Here is a 24,060-nt window from a genome sequence, read left to right on the forward strand (position 1 = left end):
AGGCCAGACCAAAGCAATGGCCAGTGGGTAGACAAGTCTGAGTCTCCTACTGTGAAGAGGTAGACAGTCTAGCACAGTGGCTAGGGTTAGGGAAGGAGTCTGGTTCCAGCTCTGTTTTGTCACTTTTCAGTCCTGCACCCTGCGCTTAATTCCTCCATTCTACATTTCATCAGTTTCAATATGGAGTTAACAGTAACCTCCTTCATTTGGTTGTTTTAAGACTTAAAAGATGACATGAAATGCCTGGCAGACAGTAAACAATCAACAAACATTAAGCTTTACGAAGATGATTGCTAGGACTTGGGAAGGATCAGAAAATAAGTTCTGGAATCCACTCCCTGGTGACTTCTAACCTTGTTGGTCTCATCTCTTCTTTTATAACCTTTTACTTCTTTTTGTGGCCTTGTTCTATTGACTGGAACCTCTAGTCAGTACAGTGTGGAAGAGAGAGGCATTCTTGACTTTTAAAAGGCATGCTTCTAATTTTTCACCACTTGATATAAAAACTCCAAGCAAATTAGAAATAAACAGGAACTCCCACAGCCTGATAAAGGGAACTTACCAAAATCTAACAGCAAATCATCCTTCCTGAGGAGAATTCAGCAAGGTGGCTGCTTATAGGATTAATATACAAAAATTAGTAATGTTCCTGTGTGCCAGCCATATCCAATTAGAAAATGTCATTTAAATGCATATATTAGAAAACGAGAATGATTGAAAATTTAATGCCATTGATGGTACAAATTATCCCCATCCCAGAAGTTTTGATACAGGATGCTGTCATTGTCATTCAGACATAAATATTTCATAGTTCCTATTGTAATTTATTCTTTCCCATGAATTATGAATTCATCAGAATTATATTTTTTAAGTCTCAAAGATTTTTTAAAGCTTTCTATTTATTTTTAATTTCCAACTTTATAATAAGAAAATCAGGTTTATAAGGATGTATGTATATATATATATATATATATATATATATATATATATATATTCATTCTCATAATATCCATATGTGTGTGTGTGTGTGTGTATCCTTAAAAACACACACATACACACATACTGGTTTTTTTTGGTATTTGTTGGGCATTGACTTTATCAAATATCAAGACTTAAAGTGAGAGTAAAACAGATAGTTCTAGAACATAGCTAGACCAACTTAACAGTGACAGAACAGAAAGCTAGAAGCAGAGACCTCCATACCTGAGAATGTGGGATATGGCAGTGGTATATTAAAAAATCAAAGGGAAAAAGACTATTGTAGATGGGCTGATTCAACTGGTTATAATTTGCTTATTATTTGTAGGAACTAATTTTATTCACACAGTACAACACACACACACACACACACACACACGCATTTTTTGGGGGATACTGGTGATTGAAGTCAGGGGCACTTAACCATTGAGTAACATCCCCAGGCCTATTTTGTATTTTATTTAGAGACAGGGTCTCACTGAGTTGCTTAGTGCCTCGCTGTTGCTGAGGCTGGCTTTGAACTCGTGATCCTCCTGTCTCAGCCTTTCTAGCTTCTGGGATTATAGGCGTGCACTACTGCACCCAGCTCCATACCCCCCTTTTTTTTTAATATGGAAAAGACCAAAAACTCTATATTAGTTCACAAAAATATATTCTATATAGATTAAAGTGCCAAAAGTTAAACAGCAAAACTTTGAAACTTTTGTAAGAAAGTGTAGGAGATTATGTTTAAAACTTTGGTATAGAAAAGGATGCCTAAAGAAAACATTTTTTAAAAGCACAACCATAGGGTTAGGATTGTGGTTCAGTGGTAGAGCATTTGCCTAGCATGTGTGAGGTACTGGGTTCGATCCTCAGCACCACATAAAAATAGATAAATGTATCATGTCCAACTAAAAAAAAATATTTTTTTAAAAAGCACAATCTGTAAAGGAAAATATTGATAAATTTTATTATATAAAAATTTTTAAAAATCTTTTATCCAACAACAAAAATAAAGAGATGGATTGATGAACAGAAGATATTTGGTTGCATAGAATTAACAAAAGGTCAATATCCAAAATATAGAAAATCAGCTCCTATGAATTAATAAGAAGAGGGCAAACAACCCAGCAGAGACATGGGTAAGAGATATCAATAGGTGAGTCACAGAAAATGAAACTTAAATGACCAAAGATGTAAGAAAAGATGCTCATGCTTACTGGTAATCAGAGGAAGGTAAAACGAGCATCAAGCACTCTCATATATTCTGTAAACATGTAAACTTGTCCATTTCCTTCAGAGAACAATTAGGCAGTATCAAGGAACAGCGAAGGAAGAACGATAGACCCTGTGACCCAGTAATTCCACTTCTAAGTAAAACCTAAAGATATTCTAAGCTGAGTGGTATAAAACTGTAATCCTAGATACCCAGGAGGCTGAGGCAGGAGGATTGCAGATTTGAGGCCAGCCTCTGCAACTTAGAAAAACCCTGCCTCAAAATAAAAACTAAAAAGGGTTAGGGGTGTAGCTCAGTTGTAGAGTACTGGTCTAGCATGCCTGAGGTCTTGGATTTAATCCCTAGTATAAAGAAAACAAAAACAAAAACAACAAAATGCACACACAAAACTTTGTATGAGGATGTTTTTGCAGTGGTTAAATAAGCTGTGCATAGTCACCCAATAGAATATTATGCAATAGTCAAGATTAAGGAACTAGATCTCCAAGTAATACTGTGAATGAAACTTGAAAACGTGCTATTAGACAAGAAAGAGTAAAGTATGGTGTTTTTACAAAATTAAAGACACAGAATAGTTTATATTGTTCATAGTTTTAGGTACCTCTGTGGAATAAAGCTATACAAATATAGACTGTATAATACGTATACACACCAGCAACACAACTGAGGAAAGAGGGCAGAGGGGAGGAAATCAGGGACCCTTCAACTGCACCTTTAACATTTTGCTTCCTAAAAATAATTTTGAAGCAAAAATGGCAAACTTTTAAAAATAATCTAATTTGGGTGGTGTGTTCATGGTATTCACTCTCTTTTATGCATGGTTTAGATATTGCAGAATTGAGATTAAGGGTGAAAATCAGGAAAGATATGTTGGGATGGGTCAAGGAGGTCTTTCGGTGTCAGACTAAAGAGCTGGATTGTATTTTCTAGACATTAGAGATTCATTGAAAGTTTTTGAATATATATATTGATGGGACTTGAGAAGGAATGTAGCCAACTTTAAGGATGACTAATTTGACATGTGCATTTGATGGCTTTGAAAGGAGAGATGCTAGACTAGAGAGAACAGTTACATTTTTTTTTTAAGAGAGAGAGAGAATTTTTTTAATATTTATTTTTTTTTAGTTTTTCGGCAGACACAACATCTTTGTATGTGGTGCTGAGGATCGAACCTGGGCCGCACGCATGCCAGGCGAGTGCACTACCGCTTGAGCCACATCCCCAGCCCAGAACAGTTACATTTTTGTATATATGTACTTACATGCATATTAGTGATGAAATGTAATTGGGGCCTGGGTCAGGGAGGTTGGTATGGGAATGGAAAGAAAGGAAGGGTGAGTGGGTGGGTAGATGTCAGGTTAATGGATGGCTATATGGATGAGTAGATGAATGGGTAGGCAGGTGAGTGGATGGATGGATGAGTGGATGGATGGCAGATGGCAGATGGATGGATAGATGGATGGATGGATAGATGCATGAGTAGATTAGTGTAAAGGTGGCTGGGTAGATGGATGGATGGATGGGTGAATAAATGGAATAGATGGCTGGTTGGGAAAATTGGTGGAAAGGTGGTGAATACATGGGTAGAGACATTTTTGAAATGCCAATGCAATCCTTATTCATATCCTGTCCACAAAGTAAGTAAAACAGAAGATGAGATTATAAAATGACAAGGGGTTAAAGTCTTAGGTCAGTGATACAGAAGTAATGAATGATCAATAGTGTTTTGAATGGAACAGATTAGCCTAACAACATCCACAATCACATTGAAGATAACACGGAGAGGAGAAAGCTCAAAACTGAGAAGTTTCACATTTTTGTAGATCTTGGTTTTTCCAGGAAGATGGCCTTGTCACACTCCCCAGGTAGGCTCTTGCCCCACCCTCAACCATTAGCTTCTTATCTGTAAGAGATTCAGGACTAAACCAAGGCAAAACAAAGGAAAAAAAAAATAAGCCAACATCAGGACATAGTAGCAAAAGATGACTCCTGGACTTGTCCTGGGCTGCAGAGCCCTAGCCCAGCATCCTGCTCCATCTCCATCTGCCAGGGGCAGCCAGTGGTAGGGCTGGGATTCAGTCACTTATAGCAGGAGATTCTTTAGAATGGCACTGAGCTCTGGATGTTACTGATGTTTATGATGATCTAACGCAGAGCCTTGTAAGTAACAGTATGCTTTCTATACAGAGGGGGAGGAGTATCCATGTGTTGGAATTATTTGGAGGAAAACAAAACAGAAGGAGAGGCACTTTAGAGTTCTAGCTTTCCCAGTGGAGGCAACAGAGTGGAATGGTTGAGAATGTCACCTTTATTAAGCCCTACGTCCTTGGGCACATTACTTCCTTTCTCCTGAGACTCTGTGTCCTAATCTTCAAAGTGGGGTCAATCACAGTGCCTGCCATAAATAGGTACTGTTTAAGAAAGCAGTTATTGTTGGCCCAGCTCATGCTATAGAATCAAGAAACAGTAGCTCTTATAATTATTTTTCATAACGATAAACTTTATTAGTAAGAGTACTAGTGTTCTCATTAATGATGATACAAGTGTTATTATTAACATTAACATTTAGTATTATTAGTAGAGATCCAGAAACTCCTGTCCTAACCATGTCAAGTCACTTGTTCATAGCCATTCCAAGATTTCCTTGGATTTTTCAGTCCTGCTTTTTAAGTGACTTTGAAAATGGAGCTTTCAGAGTGAAGAAGGTCCCAAAGAGATGGTGGGAGTAATTGCAGGGAAGAGGATGGCAGGCATGAAGCTGGGCTCATTGCTGCAGCACACTGCCAGGCTCCTGGGTGGGCGTCCGTGGCCCACTACTGCCAAGTATGTCCAAGGCCTTCCTGCTTCCTTGCAGGCTGACATCCCAGTCCTGGCAAGAAGAGGAAGAGTTTGAGTCTCAAATCTATTTCCAGCTTTTTGCAGAAATGAGTAATTGCCACCCATTTGGAGTTGCAGCAAAAGGAGAAATACATCAGTCTTGGAAGGGGAATTACAGAAAGGGTTTCCAGGAGCAGGGGGAAAAAAATGAAAAGGAGAGGGGAAGAAAAACAAGCATTGGGATGGATGTCAGGCAAAAATTAGGCTAAGGAGGATGTTTGAAGGCAAAGCATGGCAGCAGGAGACAGCCTAGTTTTGGTGACTTGAGACACTTCTAGAAGGTGGAGTTAGCTGTTTAGCAGTTGGAGCTGCTGTGCTCATGGTGCACTGACCTTCCAGGATGGGTTGGAGAGACTGCTCCCTCTGAGACATGCCTTTAAGCCTCTGCTTTGGAAACAAAATCCCAATGGCTTTGGGAGCTGGCCAGTGCATACATACATCATATATTTAAATAGGGAACATCTGTGGGTCTTAAGTTTTATGATTTTGATGAACAAACAGGCCTGAGTATAGAAAAACAGAGGAGGGTCTGTTGGGACTTAGGAATGAAAGAGAGACAAAGGTTTTGTGTTTCCTGTTATTTGATTGGAGCCCTAGAACTAGGAAATCCCAAAGGTAACCCAACATGAGAACATCTACTCAAACAAAGAGTGAGCAAAGAGGGACAGGCCAGGCTGTAGCAGGGCTTGATGAGAGAAGAGAGGCTATACATGGGTGACTGAGAGTAAACTGAGACGCCCAAATTACTTGCTGCCTGGAATTGTTCTAAAGGATTGTTTAGAATGGTGTCCTTTTGAGAAGCAAAGCAGGGAGAAGCCTTGTCATTAAACCCAATATTTTAAGATAGTTTTATTTTTTATATATTGTTTTAGTCTATTTTCTGTTGCTATAATTGAATGTCACAGACTGGGTAATTTATAAAGAATAAAGGCTTATTCAGCTCATGCTTCTGGATCTGTGAGGTCCATGATTGAGGAGGCTTCACCTAGTGAAGGCCTTCTTACTGCAGAGTCCTGAGATGGTACAGGGATCACGTGGTGAAGTAGCAGGTGGTACTAGCTGGGGTCTTTTCTCCTCTAATCTGGTCACTAATCTGGGCTGGGGTAGAGAGCTTGCCTAGCATGTCTGAGGCACTGGATTTAATTCTTAGCACCACATATAAATACAGTGAAGGTCCATTGACAACTAAAAATATATTTTAAAAAAAGTCACTAATCTCATCACAAGCACTCCACCACCCTCATGACCTCATATAATCCTAGTTACTTCTAAATACCATAACCATCTGACTTTGGAGATTAAATTTCAACATGAGTTTTAGAGGGGATTACTACATAAAGAATGATTTCAGCATTGTACTCACTCATCTTTGAGTTAGTTTGTGGGGAATGCAGACATGACTTCTAAAATGAGAACTTTTCAAATATAGTTTATCAAGTCCTAGGGTCTATAGTAAGGTTTTTTTGTGGGGAGGGTGCTGCTGGGGATGGAACCCTAGGCCTTGTGCATACTAAGCACATGCTCAGCCACTGAGCTGTACTCCTAGCTATATAGTAAGGTTTTTGAGTGTTTTCCTTCAAAAGCATAATTAACCCTGTATTGAAAACTAAATCAACTCACACATGGCAAGATTTTTGTGGTAAAGGAGCTGATTTCACTCAGGATCTCTTATATGTCAAGAAAAATTTTGTCTGCTGGGCCCATCTTGACTTGAATTAATATTTGTTTTGGCAAAGAAATAAAGGTCAAAGGTGGTCACTTTTACTCCTCTCTAGTTTGGTATTGCATCTACACATCAATGAACTCATTCATGGACATTTATGGGGCTCCTTTTGTATGTAAGTGTTTATGGTTGGCATTATAGGAAGCAGAGGAAAGAGTTCCAGAAGCCACAGCTCTATCCTTTTAGGAGTTTATGTTCTGACCATTTGGAGATCAGTCATTTTGCAGAAACTATGTGAAAGCTGATGCCTACTGGGGGGTTTTCAGAAGGTTTTTTTTTTTTTACTCAGTGGCTGTTTTGGTATCTTGAGACTGACATGAGTACAGATTATGTTAGAATTCTTTCAAATAAACCATCATGAAAATTTATTGATCCTGTAAACTGAAGAGGTCCGTAGATAGATCCTGTTTCGGCATCACTAGATTCAGACCCCACCAGTCCCTGACCTCTCCTGTGGTAGGTGTGATGGCTACAAGCAGCAGAGGGCTCCTACATCCTGGTTCAGCAGTCCCAGAGCAGAGGTGATCTGAGAGTATGATTAGGAGAAAGCTTCCAGGAAAGATTCTTTATTGGCTCATCCTGAGATATGTTTCTCTCTCTGGAGACAAGCCTCTGGAGTACTCTGGTGAGGTCCAGTCCCTTGCCTAGTGAACCATCTTGTATGGCCCGGTAGGTAGAGGCCAGTCCCACCCACACCTCATTTTTTGTCAGCAGAAGGAGGAGGAAGGGATAAGTGAGAGAGAATGATCATGGCTTATTTTTTCCTAGCAGGGAAGATGGGACAAAGAGGACTACCCTTGCTTGTAAGCAGGGACAAAGATCAGGGATGCAGATTCCTATGCAGATGGTAAGAAAGTGCATCAGACAGGTAGGCAGTGACAAGGGGGCTTACCTGTCTTGGCACTTTACCTGTGACCTGGACTTATCTCCATTACATCATTGCAATGGCTTCTTTTCATCTGTGTGTATATGCACTAGGCCCTGAAGAAGCAGACCATTGTAAGTCATTCTGAGTGCTGACTTTGAAATCAGACCAACCAAAAGTCAAATTCTGGCTTTGCTGCTTTCTAACTGTGCAAGATTGGACAGATTGTTCAATTCTTCTGAACTTCCAGCTTTCTTGCATTTGCCAATAAGGATGTTAGTAGTATTTACCTTAAAATTTTAAACTAAACAATGTATGGAAGTAACCTTGGACAATATTCAACAAATGGAAAATTTTCCATAAAGCTAGCAGCTGCTGCTAAAACAACACTTCAGAGCAGGGACAATATCTCATTCAGCTTTGTGTCTTTGGTTCCTGGTTGAAGCTGTTACCCACAAGGTATTCAATAAATGTATGTGTGAATGGAGTCAAAGCTAGCGGCATAGGGGGAGACAGTGCAGGCAGAAGGATGGGTTCAGGGTGCACTGTGTGCCCAAATGGGTCACGGGTTGGATCTGCTATGATGCCACAGGACTTGGTTTCAGGAATCAGACTCCCCAGAGGCTCTCAAATGGTGGGATGCAAGAGGAATACTTGCTAAAGAGGAACACTTAGATGTTCTGAGTTAGCAGGTCTAAGATTGTCATTTTTAATGGGCACCACTATATACAGATAGCCACCCTTTCTCTTGAGAGATAGCCCTGATTTCTGGGTTATAACTTGAATACCTCCATGGGTCAGATGGAGGGCATGGCCAGGAGAAGGGAGATGTTGGGCTCAGTAGCTAGCTGAAGAGCATAAGCTCTCTCTAAAGGGGCTGCCGTCTTGAAAGAGTGGCTCAGGATTACCTAGAATTTCCAAAGAAAATGAAAACCAGGACTTATGAAGTCAAGGGTCATGTTTTCTCTCATATATGGAAGCTAGAGAGAAAAAAAAAGGGGGAATACTGGGAAATTATGTGGGCCAAATTATTTTGTTACATTGTGTGCCCTTACATATTTGTAATAACAAATCCCATAATTATGTACAACTATAATGCACCAATAAAGAATAGAGAAAAAAGAACATAATACCTTATTTTTAAAAATAAGGACTTACAAGAGAACTTTCCTGATCTTCAAATGCTGGGAAAATATTAAGATTTTCTAAAAGCACTGAAAGGCCAAACAAAACACATCTGCAGGCCACAAGCTGCCACATGGAGGCCTTGGTTTAAAGCAGTATTTCTCACTGAGGGGTGACTTTGCCCCCTAGGGAATATTTAACAATGTCTGGAGATAATTTGGGGATGTGAGTAGGGAAAGGTGCCAACATTTAGTGGGAAGAGGTCAGGGATGCTACTAAACATCCTGCCATGTATAACATGATTCCTGTGACAAGGAGTTGTCTGTCCCTAAGGAAGTTTAACTGGGGTTAGCTATGGGTAGGAGAAAGAAGCAGAGGAGCCACACAGAACTGGGGCACCTGCCATCACGGTCCCTGGTCTTGAGGTTGGTGAGTCTCACAGGCCTGTTTGCAACAGAAAGGCAGGACCATGCCCTTTCAACCCCACGGAACCATGGCTGCCACAGCGAGGCTTTCTTTGACCTGATGTGTAGATGTTTTCACTGTCCCCACACTTCCTCTGCATGAAGGAGGCAGCATGCCACCTCCAACCTTGGCAGGCATGAAGGTAATGTGAAAAATGTGGGCAACAATGCTCATATGTTGCTACTCGGGTCCCCAAGGGCTGGGTGTGGCGGCCTGCTAGGATCATCAGGATTTTGGCCTTCTGTTCCTGGTGGAATGTTTGGTTTGGGTTCCTCATTCAGTAGTTTTTGGAACTGTTGTTTAGAATATTTCCCTTCCCAACTGTAAAATAATAATGCCTTTGAGTCCTGTGTAGTTCAGTGGCTACTCACTAAGCATCAGCTCTGTGGCCAGCCCTGGGCTGGGTGTGGGGAACAGAGACGCAGGCAAGTTCCATCTGGTGGCTTATAGTCCTATTGAGGAAATACAAGAACAGACCCACAGGCCTGCCCCATCTGTTATGGTTTGACTCTAAGGTGTTCCCCTCCCTGCCCCACCCCCCAAAAAACCTCCCATGTAAATGTAGGAATATTCAGAGGTGAAAGGTTTAGATTTTGTTTTTGCATTTTTTAAATAATTTTTTGTTGTTGTTGATATACCTTTATTTTATTTATTTATATGTGGTGCTGAGAATTGAACCCAGTACCTCACACATGCCAGGCAAGTGTGCTACTGCTGAGTCCTAGCCCCAGCCCACTTTTTGCATGTTAAAATTTGTTCTAATTAGTTACACATGACAATAGAATGCATTTCAATTCATTATACACAAATGGAGCACAACTTTTCCTTTCTCTGGTTGTACATAATGTAGAGAGTCATACCATACGTGCAGTCATACATGTACCTAGGGTAATGATGTTCATCTCATTCCACCATCTTTCCTGCACCCAAAGGTTTTGATTTTGAGGGCTGTGATCTAATCAGTCCATCCTTGTTTGAATGGTTTGACAGGATGGTAACTGTAGGCAATTGGGGTGTGGCTGGGAGCATACCCTGGAAGGGTTCATCTTCCCTGCAGTCCCTTCCCCTATCTCTCTCTACTTCCTGGCTGTGATGAACAGAGCAGTGCTCTTCCATCACACCCTGCCACTATGTTCTGCCTCTTCTTAGGCCCAGAACAGTGGACTCAGCCAACCATGGACTAAACCTCTGAAACCATGAGCAAGAATAAAACAAAAGAACAAAACATCATTTTTATTAGGTATTGGTCGCAGCAAGGAAAAGCTGACTAACCATCTAGTCCACCCTCCATATACCTGCGTCTGCATCTTTATGAAGCACAGCCCTGAACATCATGGGTTTTGGCCCCCAAACCTTCAGTTCTGCTCTGAAATAAGCCAGTGCTCCATCAGCCTCCAGGATCTGGCCCAGCCTTCATTCCCAGCTTACCTCTTCCTCCTTTTGTAAACCACTCTTTCTACATTCCCAGGTTCCTGCCTGTGCTCTGTACTCCTCTCCTCTTTCTGCTACCTAAAAGGCTATCTCTGGCCATCCATGCAAGGTGGGATGGTTCTGGGGGCACAACTTCCCCATCACTCCCTTACTTCCCTTCTGTGTCCTGCCTTATAACAAGGTGTGTTCTTGATCTTCTACCCCACCATACTGGGAGATTCCTAAGGCAAGAGTTAATAAAAGATTTGACTTTGTATCTTCTCTTCTCTGAACAACTTCCTAGCCTCCTCGCTGGCATTTCATGAGTGTTGATTCATTCTGTTCTGAATTTTCCTGGGCACATCATTTGTGCCCCATCTGTGCCAGGCACTGACATATGTGTTATCTCTTTTCCTCCTCATAGAGACTCCACCATACCTGTGATACCATTCCACTTATACAAATAAGGAAACCAAGGCTTAGAGGAGCTGTCCCTTCATTCATGCATAGATTTGCTCAGAACATTTATTGAGCATCCATCCACTGTGTGACAAGCTCCATAGCATTGCAGGAATGTGGCAGTGAGATGCTGCAGATGGGTACCAGGAAGCACACTCTGAGACATCTGAATTTATTTATTTATTTATTTACTTTTTAATACTTTTTTATTTGATTATTTTTATGGGGTGCTGAGGATTGAACACAGGGTCACACATGCAAGGCAAGAGCTCTACCCCTGAGCTACAACCCCACCCCAAGACATCTGAATTTATCATCTAGAATGGCTGGGGAGCAATTTTGGGATAACCCTTGGAAGTGTGAAGAAAGGGCCAAGGAGATGGGAAGGTCAAGTGCAAAGCAGATGGCCTAACTAGAAGCCTTAATCAGCTATGGGGTGTGCTAAAGAGGGAATGACCCTTCAGGGCTGAGACCTGAGAAGCAAATCCTATGACCTATCCTTATCAGTCTTTGAATGAGGCTGCACCCAAAGGGATGTCACCTTGTCCTTTAAGGCTATGCCTGAAGGGCACCTTGAGCTCAGGACTGTCTGCCTGCAGCACATGCAGCAGCCGTGGAATCTGGGAGAAAGTCTCTTTGCTGTCATGGGGCTTACATCCCAGCAGGGAAAACAAAGAATGAGTGAAAAAACAAGTAAACAACAAGACTGTTGCCCCTCACCGCACAAGTGCAGAAAAGACAAACAGGTTCTTGTTCTGATGCTCTTAAATTTAAAGGATTAAATTTTGGGGAGCATCATTAAAGGGGGGAATTGTAGTGGCACCCCCTCCTCCACAGAAAATCTTAACTAAGCTTCTCCAGAAATCTTTACCATAATTGATTTCAGGACTATCAGCAAAAGTGTCTCTACAAAAGAGTTCAGTGTAGGTAAACTTCCTATTTTCCTGTTGCTCTATTTTACTTGGCCACTAACCTGGAAGAAATCAGCATTCCAGGTGCTAAATGCCCCTTTAATTAGTTTTCACAAACATTTATCCAGTATAGTAGTTTGTAGAAGTGTGTTTGAAAATGCAAAATTTGATTAAAAAAAAAAAAAAAAGACAAATCCTTTAACAAGGCCTCTGACCTTGAGCTGGAGCCGCACAGAGATGTCTACATTTCTAAGATAAGTTACCAATTTGGCTCCATGGTAACAGCTGGCAGGGGAGGAAAGAAAAGGGAGAAGAAGCTCTTCCCTTCTCAGGTGTTGTCCTTGAAGAGTTAACCTGCCCAGAACAGTGAAAGAAAAAGCTGCTTTTAGGTGAACCTCTGCAGACTGTGAACTTGTGAGCCCCTCCCTTATACTCTGGGTATAAAGTTCTGAAACTACCTGAACTCAGGGTTCAGGGGATTAATTAATTATAGTGAAAGCTGTGCCCTCTGAACCTGGCTGCAGCCAAATAAAACTGTTTCCTGCTATCTTTGGTGCCCTGACTTGTCTGTCCCCTACAACCATTTTACAAATGGGGAAGCTGAGATGCCAAGAGGTTCAATGAATGAAAGCCTCACCTCCAATTCAGGTCTCTAAGGCTCAAAATCGACCTTGACCCACTGCATAACCAGACCTACTCTGAGCAGAGGCTCAGGAGTCAAGCTAAGGAGCTGAGACTTGATCCTGTGTACAAGGGGGAGGTATGCAGAGAAATATATTTCTAGGACATTTGGGTATAGACATGAAGAATGGATGATTAGCTCAAAGAGACAAGCTGTGGGGACTTTGTTAAGAGGCAGCTTCAGAGATTTGGATCTGTAATGATGATGATGTGCTCCAGGAACTGGTGGGGGAAATGAGGCTGGATCCCTGAGGATGCTTTTGGCTGCAAATAACAGAGAACCCCAGCTTACAGTGGCCTAACCAATAAAGCCACAGGAGTGAAAGTAGACCGGGAGGCAGGCTCTGGGATTTTGGTTCCATCAGTTACCCAGGAGGTCATGAAAGGAGTCGAGTTCCTTTTGCTCTGCCACCCCGAAGGCAGCTTCCTCTTTGGGTCCTAAGATGCCTGTTGGTGGCAATCAGGGCTGCATGCTTTTTTGCTAGCACTTAATAGAAATGCTAAAACCTTCTCTTCAATGATATAAGTCCTCTTTTTCTGTCCAGGTAAGTCATATACTCACCACTGGACTAGTCCAACAAAGAAGAATCCAGAATGTTTTCTTGGGATGGAATCAGCTTCCCTGTAAGATCTGAGTTGGAGGAATGAAGGCAGGGTCAAATGCATGGCTTCAGTAGGAAGCAGCAAAGCCAAGAAGAGTTGACAGGGAGGGAAACCCCATTGCCTGCTACATAGGATTGGGCAGTTTGAAAACAGCACACAGTGATATATTGAAGAGGAGAGATAACAAATATAAATATATATATCTTAGATAACTCCAAGAGCTCTAGTCCACAAGCCCAGTAAGATATTATTCCATCTGCCAAAATTGAGGAGATAAAGAGAGTTTGGTTTCAGGAGTTCACTTTTGGATACTTAATTTTGATGTAATGAGGGTACAGCCATACTGATTTGTACCCATTGAAGATATGGTTCTTTGAACTTGGGCTCAAGGTTGTGTAGGATGGAGCCCCAGGAGAGAGGCCCAGGGAGATGGTGACATTGCTTCTGGTTACTGAGAGGTGGGTGCTGACATCAGGGACTTGTGGTAGAACCAGGTGGAAGGAGCTGAGAAGGCACAGCTGGAGCAAGGCAGGACTCTTCCCAGCAAGGCTGCTTCTAGGATGGGGTCCGTGACTGACAGGCATCCTTGCCTATGTGCACAGTGGCAGGGACAAGACACTGGAAGCAACCTAAATGTGCAACTCTAGAGAGCTGATTAAGTTAACTATTCTGCCTCTGGTGGGTGGAATACAGTGTGAATACAGCTATCTTGGCTGCAACAGAAAAATCTATCATTAAGTAGAAAAGCAAGATGCAGAAGTTTGTGTTAAAAGAGAACATATGATATCCAAATGTGGGCTTGCATATCCACTGCTTCTGGAAGGCATCAGAAGAAACTTTTCATAGTTCCTCTGGGCGGGGTTCTGGGAGCCTGGGAATCTTTTCTTCTTACCTTGTCAGCTGATGGAGTCTCTTGCACCATGTGCATTTATTACCTATGATAAAAGTTAGATCATAAAAATAAATACATAAAGCAACAGGCTTTTAAGTGTCAGAGATGTTAGTGATCCCGAGGACTGACAGGAAGCCACGGAGTGGTGCTGGAGAGTCTGGAGTCAGCTACAGTAAGGCACACATCAAGGGAAGAGGCCACGGGGGAAGCTGAGGCACTGAACTACCCAGAAAAACACAGAGAATAGGGGGTAGCTGTTGGGTTCATTGAGCACCACTGTAAAAGCAGGGATGCTGCTGAAGGCCCCCGGTTAACTCTACACAGGCTCCACCTGTTTGTTTGTTTGTTTGTTTGTTTTTTTAACCAGGTATTGAACCCAAGGTTGCTTAACCATTGAGCCACATCTCCAGTCCATTTTTATGTATTATTTTGAGACAGGGTCTCACTAAGTTGCTTAGGGCCTCCCTAAGTTGCAGATGCTGGCTTTGAACTTGCTATCCTCCTACCTCAGCCTCCCGAGCTGCTGGGATTTCAAGAGTGTACCACCACACCCAGGCCACTTTTATTTTGGAATGAGTCCCTTTGTTTTAGCCACTGGAGCTGGAAAGACACCTAAACAGATCTCTGAAATCACTCCCAGAGCTTTAGGCTACATGTTGGATCTGATGTAGAAACAACCAACTTTAAGTAATTCTTGGCATTCTAGACCCAGATGCTGAGAGACAGGGCTGTAGGGCAAGAAGAAGGAGCCCAAGAAATCATTTTTCAAACTGGACATGGTAGCACATGCCTGTAATCTCAGTGACTCGGGAGGCTGAGGCAGGAGGATTGCAAGTTTGAGGTCAGCCTCAGCAATTTAGCAAGGCCCTAAGCAACTCAGTGAGACCCTACCTCAAAATAAAAAGTAAAAAAAAAAAAAAAAAAAAGGTCATTTTTTCTGGTACTGAGCCTCCTAACCCAACCAAGAGTTGGAGGAAGGAAGGCTGATCTTTGCCCGCCAGCAGCTGGTGTAGCTGTGAGGCTGAGGGAGATAAACAGAGAGCACAATGGCTCAGCTGCTCAGAGAGCAGAGATCAGGGCTCCCACTTGCAAACTTATTATGGCAGTCCATGCAAATAGGAAGAGTGTCTTAGAGCATTCAGGCTGCTGTGACAAAGTGTCATGAACTGCGTGGCTTATAAAGACAGAAAATTATTTTTTAACGTTTTGGAGGCTGGGAAGTATAAGATCAAGATGTTGGCAGATTTGGAACATGATGAGGACCCTTATCCTGGTTCACAGATGGCACCTTCTCACGGTGGAAGAGGCTTGCTAGCTCTCCGAAGTTTCTTCTGAGGGCACTAGTCCCATCATGAGAGTTCCACCTTTGTGACCTCCTGAGGCCTCATCTCTTACTACCTTTACCCTGGGGGTGAGGATTTCAACATAGGAACATTGGGAGGATACAAGCATTCAGAGCATAGCAGAGACTACTTACTAAAATAACAATAAATACAATAACAAGAATCCTAAACTTTTTTGGAGATAACTGCCTCATTGTGTTCATGTCCTTCAGGATCTTGTTAGTCACCTCATGCAAAAAGATTTATGATTAATGAAACTACACACTGCAGCTCCCTCTCAGAAAGTCTCCAAGTACCTAAGATTCTTAAAGGCACTGAAAAGTCCTACATTAAGCTAACTTATCTAACTTTGTTCAAGAAGCTTCTCCCAAATGCATGTGGTCACAGAAGTCACTGTCATTTTAATGTAATAACCAACAGTGATATCCAGACCACGCTTCAGGAAGAGTTTTAGTTTAATCTTTTTATTTAAGGATGAGGTATCTTAAGAGAAGTAACTTTCCAAGTCTCCATGGTCATTTGGTAACACAATGGATGTGAGAACCTACATCTCCTATCTCATGCCTCAGTGGATTTTCTGCTAACCTACATGGCTGCTGTCCCCTTGTTGGCGTGGACATATCCACAGTGTGGACCTGCTGCTATATCAGAATCCAGGCAATGATAGGGCAAGATTCGGTGGCTCGGGGAACTTGCATGTAAGAGGGCTGCACTGAAATTTGGGGTCAAACCAAGATTTAATTCATGTTGAACCAGGCCCTGAAAGCCTGGACATCGATATCCAATGGATGCTAAGTGCTGGCTCCTGGCCAAGACAGGCCTTCTGCAAGCAGAAGGTCACTGACTTGCTGGGCATTTCCTGGATGCAAGGAGAGTTTCCATTACTCTCACAAGGAAATGTGGAGCTAGCTCATTGTTACTCAAGCTGAGACCTATGGAACCCTATGCTCGAGAGTTGTTCAATGAACACTGAGCAAGGAAAACATTCTCTGGTCATTCTAGCTTAGGACACAGAATTCAAGAAAGATTCCTTAAGGCTTTCCAGAATCTTTAACATGCTCATATTGCTATGAGCCACGGGGTAAGGAATGATGTATAGAATTCACTGATTATATGACTAGGGAATTCCTTTTGCAAGCAGTTTAATTTGTTTCACACACAAGTTTGAGGAATTCAGATCTAGATCAATGAGGTTCGTTGATTTTTTTATTCTTTCCCACCTCATCCCAAACATTCCTGCCCTTTCTGTGTTGAAAAGAAATTGCTGAACACAACCAGAAAATGTCTCCCCTGACATTAAAAAAAAAATAAAAAGGGCCAGGGATGTAACTCAATGGTTAATGCCCCTGGTTTCAATCCCCAGTAACCTCCTCCCTGCCAAAAAATTAAGCCTGGCACAGTAATGTATGCCTGTAGTCCCAGCTACTCAAGGATTGTAAGACCATCCTGGGTAACGTAGTGAGACCCTATTTCAAAATAAAAAATAAAAGGATAAAAAAGGGCTGGGGACACACCTGCTCAATGGTACACCATAATCAGTAGCACACATACAAAAATTTAATTGATGCATAACATTTGTACATATTTATGGGGAACAATATAATTCCATTTGTGTATATGATGTGTAATAATGAAATCAGGGTAATTCGCATTTCCATCTTCTCAAATATTCATCATTTCTGTATGTTGACATTTGTTCTTTCATATTTCAGAGTAAGGAGATTGGCCTGCAGATGCATGAGGAGCTCCTGAAGGTGACCAATGAGCTCTACACAGTAAGTTCTGCCCAGGCTCACTGCTTTTGGGGATTGGGTCCCTTGTCTTCAGTACCCAGAGCTGGAGGGAGGCAAAACAGAGGTCTGGGATGACCCTGGGCATTTTTGCTGTATCTTGTGTTGCAGTCACAGTGGACATCATGTCAGGCTATAATGATTCACAACCCCAGCTTCTGATTCTTTGTATCTGCGGTAGGGCCCAGGCATGTTAGTTGTTAAAATTCACATGAGATTCAAATGACCTTCCAGATATGGGATATTATATTATGAAAGCAAAGAACACAGAGCTGAGTTTGGGTAGCCTGGGTGTGAAGGCACTGAGAGCAGAGATGTGGACTCTAGAGCCACTGGGGCTATTCCTTACTCTGGGACTTAAAGCAGGCATGCAGTTCAGGTCTTTGCATCCTCACCTGCACAATGGAGCCCCATTCTGAGGATGATGTGAGGTGTTGGGCATGTTAGCCTGTCTTGCTGTTTCCAGGGGATGATTTTACAAGATCAGTTTGGCCCAAGGCTAGCCTTGTTACATGCTAGGACTCAAAATCCAGCTGCACTTGAGAAGGGTGTTAGAATCGAAGATGGCAAGTGAGTTGGGAGTACAGACACCCTGGGTTATGGTGCAGGTGCTCACAGGCTGTGCTTTGAGCAGGCTTTGACTTCCTTGGAGAGGAATGTGGGGAGCCCCATGCATAGTCTTGGGGAGCAGGTTAAACACCAGGCCTCTCACCTTCCTATGGCACTCAGAGTAGAACTATTGTTGTAAATACATAGAGGTTCCTTATAAAGCTTTTCATTAAAAGTCTATGTGAGTGGGAAGAGGATTCTGCATCTAAAATGACATTTGAAAATTCCCAAGATGAGGGAAAAGAACTGTGTGCTGTTTGAAGCCCCTTCTCTTTGGTACTGCTTCTGTATTGACATCCTATACAGCCAGCAGGTGGCAGACTCCTCAGGGACTCTGCACCTTTGTCCAGATCCTGGACCTCAGGTGGAAGACCTGGATCTTGGGCAAGGCATTTGCTTTTCTGGGCCTCAGCTTCCCAATCAGAAAAATGGGTGTAAGTGTTCCTAAGTAAATGTTGAAGCTTGTAATTCTATGAATCCAAGTTAAGGAGTAAAAGTTGAGTCCTGGACAGTTTTCAGTTGGATCATTCTTAGGGTAAAGAAAGAATTGCTGCTTTGCAATGTGAAGTATTTTGCATCAGCTGGTCATTGAGGGGCAGAGTAGCCCACTGACTTAAAGCACAGACTCTGAAGCCAAAATCTGGGTTCAAAGCCAGTTGTAAAATAGAAATAATAGTAAAGCTGTCCCTTGGTATCAATAGGGATTTGGATCCAGGACCTCCTGTGGATTCCAAAATCTGCGTATGCTCAAGTCCCTTAGGTTAAAGGGCACAGTATTATGCATTCTCCTTTGCACTTCAAACCATCCCTAAGTTACTTACAATACCTAACTATAAATGTAAGTGTATGTAAATGTTTGTTATATTGTATTGCTTTGGGACAAGAAAAGAAGTATTTACATGCTCAGCACAGATGCAGTTTTTTCCCAGATACATTCAACCTGCAGTTGGCTGAATGCTTTGATGTAGAACTAGCAGATGGGTGGGGGAGCTGACTGTACCTACTCACTGCATGTTCTTTTCAGAATGAAAGGAGGTTGTGTTTGTAAAGTGTGTTTAGAACATAAGGAAGTAGTGGATCAGGGGTTAGTAATGTTACTATCACCATCATCATCATCTCACCCTTGATGAGTTCGGGTGGCTTACCTTCCCCCATATCCCAGCTCCACATCCCAGGGCCCCAGGGACCACGGGGGTCCCTGTCCTTCCCTCCACCCTCCAGCTGCACTCCTCTCTTTGGCACTTTTCATTGCCCCAAATACCTCCACTCTCTGCTTCTTATCACTGCACTTCTTGTCTATAATTGTCTTTTTTGCTCCTTGGCTTGTTTTTGTCAAACTCATTTTTCAAACTCAGATTAAACCCCAACACTTTCTGCAAGGCACCACCATTGAGCTTTGAGTTCTATGGCGGTTTTCCAAAGATCTCTTGGTGTCAACATCTCTCCTGTGTTGGAATGCTTGGAGTCAGGTCTTCACTGGATGTGTATCGCTGCACTAAAGGCCCAAAGGCCCACATTGAATAGCTGTGTGGCCTTGGGCTCATCTTTCACCTCCCAGTTTCACCTGTGAAAAATGGGGCTGGTCATCTTTCTGCAGCTTGTAGATTGGGCAGTTTCAGACTGTTGTCAGAGATCAAGAGGATGGTGGCATCTCTCTGTGACCCTCATGGTGCTGGTGCCTAATGGGCCCTGAATCTAGCAGATGCTGTGTGCACAGCTGCCTGTGGGCAGGAGATGGGGCAGTGGTTCCCCCACTGTTTGAGGCCCTCAGGGTGCCAGCAGTACCTCCTCAATATCCTTTATTCTTGACTGCACACTGAGTCTTCAGTACATTTGGCCCTCCATATCTGCAGGTTCTGCATCCCATGGATTCAACCAACTGAGGATAGAATTTTTTTTTCATTGCATCAATTCTGAACAGATTCTTTTTTGTCTCCATTCCCTAAACAATACAGCACAGTAGAACTACTGCTTACGTAGCATAGCACTGTATTAGGTGGTGTAAGAAACCAGTACACCGGAGGATGTGTGTAGGTTCTCTGCAAATACTAGGCCATTTTACATAGGGGACCTGAGAGAGTGTGGATTTTGATGTGGGAGGTGCCTGGAACCACCCTGCACAGATTATGAGGGATGACCCTAGTCAAAAGCATTAAATTCAAGTATTTGGGGCTGCCTGCTCTGGCCCCATTGCCACCGTAGGGCATCATGGGGGATCGGGAACATTTCAGAGTTGTTCTTTCTCTCAGGTTCTTGCCCATCCTTGGTGCTCCCTGGGTGCTGACTAAGCAAAGGAAGAGGAATGGATTGTGAATAAATGAGAGGAATTGATTTTGCCTACAAGGAGTGGAGAATCTGGGCAGAGAGATGGAGTAAAACATGTGAACTGTTGATATAACCCAAGATGGAGCCTAGTACTTGCAGACACGTGGCTTGCATGGGAGACATCGAGCAGGAACAGTGTGGAAAACAAGGGGTGAGACTTGTTCTCCACAGTGCTGGCCTCCTTGAAGCCTTCAGTGCCTGTTTCTTGTGTGAAGACATGGGAGGATGTGAGCAGACGTGTGAGAGACTGATTGAGAGAAGGAGTGGGGAAGAGAGGAAAAGAAGGACAGGATTCAGAAAACTGATGCCCCCAGGTGGGCCACAGTAATAAGAGATGAACTTGAGCTTGGTGCCTTTGGAAGGATAGGAATTAACCCATTATGTCCCATCTTGCCATTTATGGAGCACCTAAAAAACTTAAATTGAGCGACAGATATACCACCATGATAACTTTGAAATAAATATTCATTTTTAAAAAATATTTATTTCTTAGTTGTAGTTGCACAATACCTTTATTTTATTTATTTTTATGTGGTGCTGAGGATCAAACCCAGACCCTTGCACGAGCTAGGCAAATGCTTTACTGCTAAGCCACAACCCCAGCCCCTAAATATTAATTATTTTAGAGTTCCATTCTTCTGAGAAAGCTCATAGGTAAATGGTTAGTGAAGATATTAATATTGTCAATGACATTAACATTGTTATTAATAATAAATTATACAATAAATGGGCTCTATGTTATGATCTCCAAATCTATTTTAATGCAGCTGTGTCACTTTCATTGAAATATTTTTAGAATTGAAAACTTGAGACTTAATGGGTTAAAGAAACAGAGGGGAAGAAAGGAAGAGAACAGGAATTCCAGTAGAGGCTCTCAGTGGAGCCAACTGATTACACACAGATGTGCTTTTGACTTCCTATTGCACTGCTTACCAGCCTGGCCAAGTGGGTTAAAACTTGTGTTGTCAAAACAGGGATGACAATGACAACTGGCTCTTTAGTGAGTGCTCAGGATAGATTTCACATTGTATTAAGTACTTTGATGTATTACTGAATGAGCACTCACATTTTACAGGTAAAGAAACGAGGGCACAGAGAAGTAAATGACTTATTAAAGGCCTTTGTAGCAGTCATCAATTGCTGCATAACAACCACCTCAAAATTTAGGGGCTTAAAGTAGCTGCCATTTTGTTTGCTTGTGATTTTGTGGGTTTGCAATTTGGGCTGAGCTAATTTCTGGCCAATTAAAAAAAAAAAAAAACCCAAAGTGAGCAGATCTTATAGGCAAGCAAGCACTTTTCAAGGTTCTGCTCAGGCCACATTTGTCAAATCACTTTGCCAAAGCACATCACATCCAAGCCTGGGGGCAAGGATAGAAAGTGAGCTCCTCCCTCCAAGGCAGTCACTGCACAGTGAGAAGGGCTGTACCTGCAGCAATGCCTGGAACTATTGGTTCCCCTTTGTGAACTGTCCACCATGGCCACCCAGTTGCTGTGTGTTCCCCTGCTGCCCCCTCATCATGCTTAATTGCTAGGGGCTTCTAGTTACCGTTTTGGTTCCACAAGTCTTTTTAGAGCCCTTTATTCCCCAGCCCAGCTTCATGACCATAGTAACAGGAATTGATGACGTAGAGAAAGAATGATCCGGTAAACCCCATTCTTTTCTTTTTTTAATGTTCTATAAAGGAGGAGGGGGTCTGTGAGGGGAACTTCTGGGCGTAATGGTGATGGAGATATGTGCTGATGGCCATCTATCTCCTTCCTGAAGAGAGGCTCATCTCTATCTGGGACCAGGAAGGATGCAGAGGAGACTGCAGGCCTTATTCCTTCATGCATTCACTCAGCAAGCCTTCCCTCTGCCCAGGCCTCGTCACTCCTCACTGAAGCATGCTTGCACAGGTGTGTGTGCACATATACACTCACAGGCACATTAACACATATGCAGACACACTAGCACAAGCATGTGTGTAGGTACATACTCACATTTAAGCATTATACACTAGCACACATGCACACATTAGCACAATGTATGCACGTTACATGTGTGCATACCACACACACCCCTTCACCACATTTTTACCTGAAGTCCCATCAGTCTGACATATTATAGCTTTGGTCATATGTTGGCCTGGAAGGAAAAAAGGGCAGGCAATGAAACTGTGGGCCAGCAGCACAACCAAGACAAAACAATAGACCATCAAAAAGCTTCACTCTGTTGTCATTGTTCAGCTAAAAATATGCTTAGGTTGTCAGTATGTTTCTAGATCATGAAATGCATCTGTTGTGTTATAACCAACTGGCACCCCAACACCCCCATTGCACCCCCACCTTTGTACTTGGTCACACTACTCCAGGCTGGGACAGAACTGCTCTACTCCAGACTGGGACAGAACTGCTGGGTCGCTCTACTCCCGGCACAGGGCTGCAGGAGGAGTCACTGTGATTTTGGTCAGGGCAGCGTGGAAAGGGCCCTATGAGTGTCCATACCCAGCAGCAGCTGGTGACAGGTAGACAGTGATTGGAGTAATGAGTGGGCTCTGCCTTTTACAGAGCCAAGGCTTGATTTGATTGTGCACTGGGCTTGGGGTATGAAATCCACTTGGACCTCCAGGAAAATCTGTGCAAAGGTGTCTTCACCTGATGTCTGCCCTCAGGGATGGGGCAGCCGGAGACAGCCTCAGAATGAGAGGCCAGGAATTGGGATTGTTTTCACAGATCCTTCCCAGGCTGTCTGGGTATCCTTCTAGAATGACCTTCAGGCAAATCCCCATGGTTTTGACATAGCATTGGAACCCTCCATCACTTACTTAATATTTTTCTTTTAATTTCCCACACTCTCTCCCCATCCTAATTAATTAGTGAAAAAAAGCAGCCGTGTGTATTGGAAAGAACACAGGTTTTAGTGGTAGATGGGCCTGGATTCAAGGCCCTGTCAGACAAAGCCTCAGAATCTGGCCCTTCCCTGGAATATGGGGGTATTTCCAACTCATCTATCTAGATTAGACTGAGGAGAGTGCATGCTACAGAGGTTGGCCTAGTGCCTAGCCAATATTAGTGGTTATCACTGTGTCTTTTATGAAAGAGTGAAGCATACATATTGTTCCTGTAAAGTTCTGAATCTTTCCTCTTTCCACAACCTCCTTTGCCACTGGCCCAACTGAGCCCCAAGTATGTTCTACCCTAGAAGGTGCCACAACTTCCTGCTTGACTTCCCAGCCTCCAAGCCTGCTGTGTTCTGCATGTTCCAGACTTGAGCTAGAGGACTTTCCTGTAAAAATAGTCTCCTTTTTTAAATTTAGAATTAGATCACACATGCCTGGAGAAAAAACAGCAACAAGAAAAACCCTAGCAGTAATTAAACAGTTCGAAAAGATGCCCTGCAAGAAGTTCATCTTCCAAGCCTGATTCTTACCTTCATATGCCTTCAGTTACTAAGTTACTTGTTAGCAGTATATTCTAGAAGTATTTTATCCATCCATCAGCAAGCATGTCTGGGCATCCCTCATGTGCCCATTTCACCTCTCACATGTGGTGCTCATCTTGAACTGGGAACTGGTCTAATACTTTGTGTTCTCATTCATTTCATTCTCACCATAAGACTTTTCAGGAGGTGGTATTATTACATGCCATTTTAGTGATGATAAATCTGAGGCATAGAGAGGCCAGGTAGCACACATGGGGAGCAGCCGAGCCTGAGCCAGTCTGTGTGTGTGTAAGTACTTGCCTGAGCTACTTAAATAAATACATTAAATTATATAAATATTTGTTAACCACGGTTCTCCCTCA

General features: G+C 42.7%; 1 protein-coding gene across 5 annotated transcripts in view; it reads left to right on the plus strand.

Annotated features, from left to right (window-relative positions):
- The window catches only part of Srgap3 (SLIT-ROBO Rho GTPase activating protein 3), a 248,236-nt gene that overhangs the window by 150,415 nt on the left and 73,761 nt on the right, over positions 1 to 24,060 (plus strand). For all 5 annotated transcript variants that reach the window (XR_009225041.1, XM_058572986.1, XM_046425544.2 and 2 more), the window contains exon 4: positions 17,264 to 17,326. Coding sequence is in view for 4 of the 5 variants with exons in the window: in XM_058572986.1 (XP_058428969.1) it covers positions 17,264 to 17,326 (63 nt within the window). In the remaining variant the exon portion in view is untranslated. The remainder of the gene's footprint in view (positions 1 to 17,263; positions 17,327 to 24,060) is intronic.

Source organism: Marmota monax, unplaced genomic scaffold (genome assembly GCF_021218885.2).
Source record: "Marmota monax isolate L192 unplaced genomic scaffold, Marmota_monax_Labrador192_F-V1.1 WCK01_AAM20220418_F8-fsc00028, whole genome shotgun sequence".
NCBI lineage: Eukaryota > Metazoa > Chordata > Mammalia > Rodentia > Sciuridae > Marmota > Marmota monax.